Here is a 3038-nt window from a genome sequence, read left to right as displayed (position 1 = left end):
GATGAATCTTTTCCTGTTGCTGATGATGCCACCTTGGATGTTGCCCCTTAGTGTAGTTTTATTTGAAACTTTTTTATGGGAAGTTTGTTTTTCTCTTTTTGGAATGGATGTTGGTTTTTACCCCTATCTCGTTTTTGGGTCTGATAACAGACAAGTATCTTAGTTTTATCCAAGTTTAATATATAAACCTTTTCTTATTTTGATGTTGAGTTTTCATTTTTACTCTTTGGCTTGCATTAAAAATGCTATAATATTTCGTGATTTTGTTAGACACGAATTTTTATAAAAGAGGGCCCTTTTATAAACGACACCAATGAAGAAGACGTCTTAACTTTATATTGGTGTAAATATATGAGAGAAGTAGAAAAAGGAATACTCTGAAGAAATTTCATGAGTAATTTGAGGAAGTTTCATGCTTTGAACTTTCAAATTATATAACACTTTTCATGTATACAAATAACTTTTTGTATAATATTTACAACTCTTTCATAACTGTTTTCTTTGTAACAAGTTTCAAAATTTAGGGTCTATCTTGTAAACCCATGACTAACTAATGCCCTTAACCTAAAAACTCGTAGGATCTTGAAATATAACGTATGTCCGCGAGTTTACACCTTATCAAGGCTATCACAAAGGTTTTTGATTTAGGCTTGATTTTTGGCTCTTGACTGGCTCTTGACTTTTGACTTTTGGGCTGTTCCATGCTTGAATTCTGACTTTTAGTCTTCTTTCCCTTCGTATCTATAGTCCCCAAGTGTTAGAGCTTTGAAGTATTAAATCTCGAGCACTTAATTATTCCTTCCATTTGGTCCATTTCCTTAAAAGGAAAATACATACGGGACTCGAAGGTATATATTTGGATGATGACTGCTTAACCCTTTTTATTTCTATCAGAAAGGTTGTAACCTAGACCGGAAATAATTTTATATCCCGCGTGTCTTTCAGGTCTAATATCATCATTTGGTGTGGGCTAGCTTTTTGCCTATCATCTAAAATTTTTAGTATAATTCAAAAGAACAAAATAAAATTATAGTTGAGCGATACCTGACAGTGGGTACTTCCTTTGCCTAGAAGTAATACTTCTTTAAATGAACATCATTCCAATTCGAAGGTAGTATCTTGCCTTCTATGGTTTCCAACTCATAAGCACCTTTCCCAGCGATACTTCGAACCTTGTAAGGACCTTTCCAATTTGGACTCAACTTCCCTGCTCCAGTTGTTTTTGTTGATTGAAAAACCTTTTTGAGAACAAAGTCCCCAATCTTGAAGTATCTGAGATGGGTTCTCCTGTTGTAGTATCACTCAATAATTTATTTTTAAGCTGCCATTCTTATTAGAGTCGCTTCTCTCCTTTCCTCGAGTAAGTCTAAATTCGTTCTCATCTCTTCACCATTTGATTCCTCAGTTGCTTGTGCAAATCTCGTACTTGGCTCACCTATTTCAACTGGAATTAAAGCTTCAGCACCATAAATAAGTGAAAAGGGAGTTTCTCCCATGCCTGTCTTTGCCGTCGTTCGATAAGCCCATAATACTCCTGGTAACACCTCATGCCAATTGCCTTTTGATTCCTCTAATATCTTCTTCAAATTATTAATAATAATCTTGTTTGTTGATTCAGCTTGTCCATTAGCCACAGGATGGTAAGGTGTGGAAGTTATTCGTTTGATCTGCCAACTCTGAAAAAAATTTGTGACTTTCGTGCCTATAAACTGTGGGCCATTATCACATATGATTTCTCTTGGCACTCTAAATTGGCATATAATGTTTATCCAAATAAAATCCATGACTTCCTTCTCTCGCACCTGTTTAAAGACTCTTGCCTCTACCCATTTGGAAAAATAATCTATTAATACTAACAAAAACCGTACCTTTTCTTTAGCTTGTGGCAATGGTCCCACGATATCCATTCCCCACTTCATGAATGGCCAAGGGAAATAACTGTATGCAATAGCTCTGATAGGCTATGCATGTTATTTCCATATCGTTGACATTTATCACACTTTGCTACAAACTTTTCTGCATCTTCTTCCATTTTTGGCCAGTAGTATCGAGCTCTAATTAAAGTTTTTACCAAGGATCTTCCTCCTGCGTGATTTCAACAATGTCCCTTGTGTACTTCCCTCATCACATATTCCGTCTGAGCGGGTCCAAGGCATCTTGCTAAAGGTCCCCCGAACATCTTTCGATATATATTTCCTCAAATTAAGCAGTAACGGGCAGCTTTTCTTTAAAGTAGCTGAGACTCTTTCTTGTCTTCAGGTAAGGTTCCATACTGCAAAAAATTAACAAATTCGTTTCTCCAGTCCCAAGTTAAATTATTGAAATTTACCTCATTTTTATCCTGGTCCAGTGCTGAATGAAACAAATGTATTACGATAGCATTTTCTGCATTTGTTATTTACGCAACTAACGCGATATTAGCTATGTCATGACCCAAACTAACCCTTGTCATGATGGCGCCTATCGTGGAACTAGGAAAGCCGACTCATTTCCAAAACAAACCGATATTTTCATTTCAAAGATAATTCCAATGTTATTTAACATAAAAACCTTCATAAAGGAGTTCCAATCAAAATAAAAGTGCGGAAGGAAAAGCCCGACATCGGGGTGTCACTAGTCATAAGCATCTGCTACAATCTGTCTAATAATATCAAGGCTAACTCAGCATGGAAAATAGCTAAATACAACTAGAGGAAGATAAGAGGGAGAAGAGCAGGGGCTGCGATCGCCAAACAGCTACCTTGTTATCTCCAAGAAAATCTGCCACCAGAACAATCAATAACCGTTACCGTGTCCAGCTACACCCGAATCTACACGCAAGGTGCAGGGAGTAACGTGAGTACGCCAACTCAGTAAGTAACAACAATAAATAAAGACTAAGCAGTAGTAACGAGCAGTAGAGCATATAACATTCATATCAGGAAATCTCAGTAAAATACCACCTGCTTTTAAAATCAGGATTTGAATCAAACCATCTCGTTTAAACCCAGTTCCAGTAAAAACCATTTAAAGATATTTTTCAACAGTTTTCAATCAGA

General features: G+C 36.5%; 1 protein-coding gene across 1 annotated transcript; it reads right to left on the bottom strand.

Moving 5' to 3' along the window:
- Positions 1-1316: 1316 nt before the first annotated feature.
- LOC142173594 (uncharacterized) lies at positions 1317-1784 on the bottom strand. The gene has a single exon (XM_075239215.1). The coding sequence runs from the start codon at positions 1782-1784 to the stop codon at positions 1317-1319; it is 468 nt and encodes a 155-aa protein (XP_075095316.1).
- Positions 1785-3038: the final 1254 nt, after the last annotated feature.

This window comes from Nicotiana tabacum, chromosome 19 (genome assembly GCF_000715075.1).
Source record: "Nicotiana tabacum cultivar K326 chromosome 19, ASM71507v2, whole genome shotgun sequence".
Classification (NCBI taxonomy): Eukaryota; Viridiplantae; Streptophyta; class Magnoliopsida; order Solanales; family Solanaceae; genus Nicotiana; species Nicotiana tabacum.
This window is presented reverse-complemented; position numbering and strand designations above follow the sequence as displayed.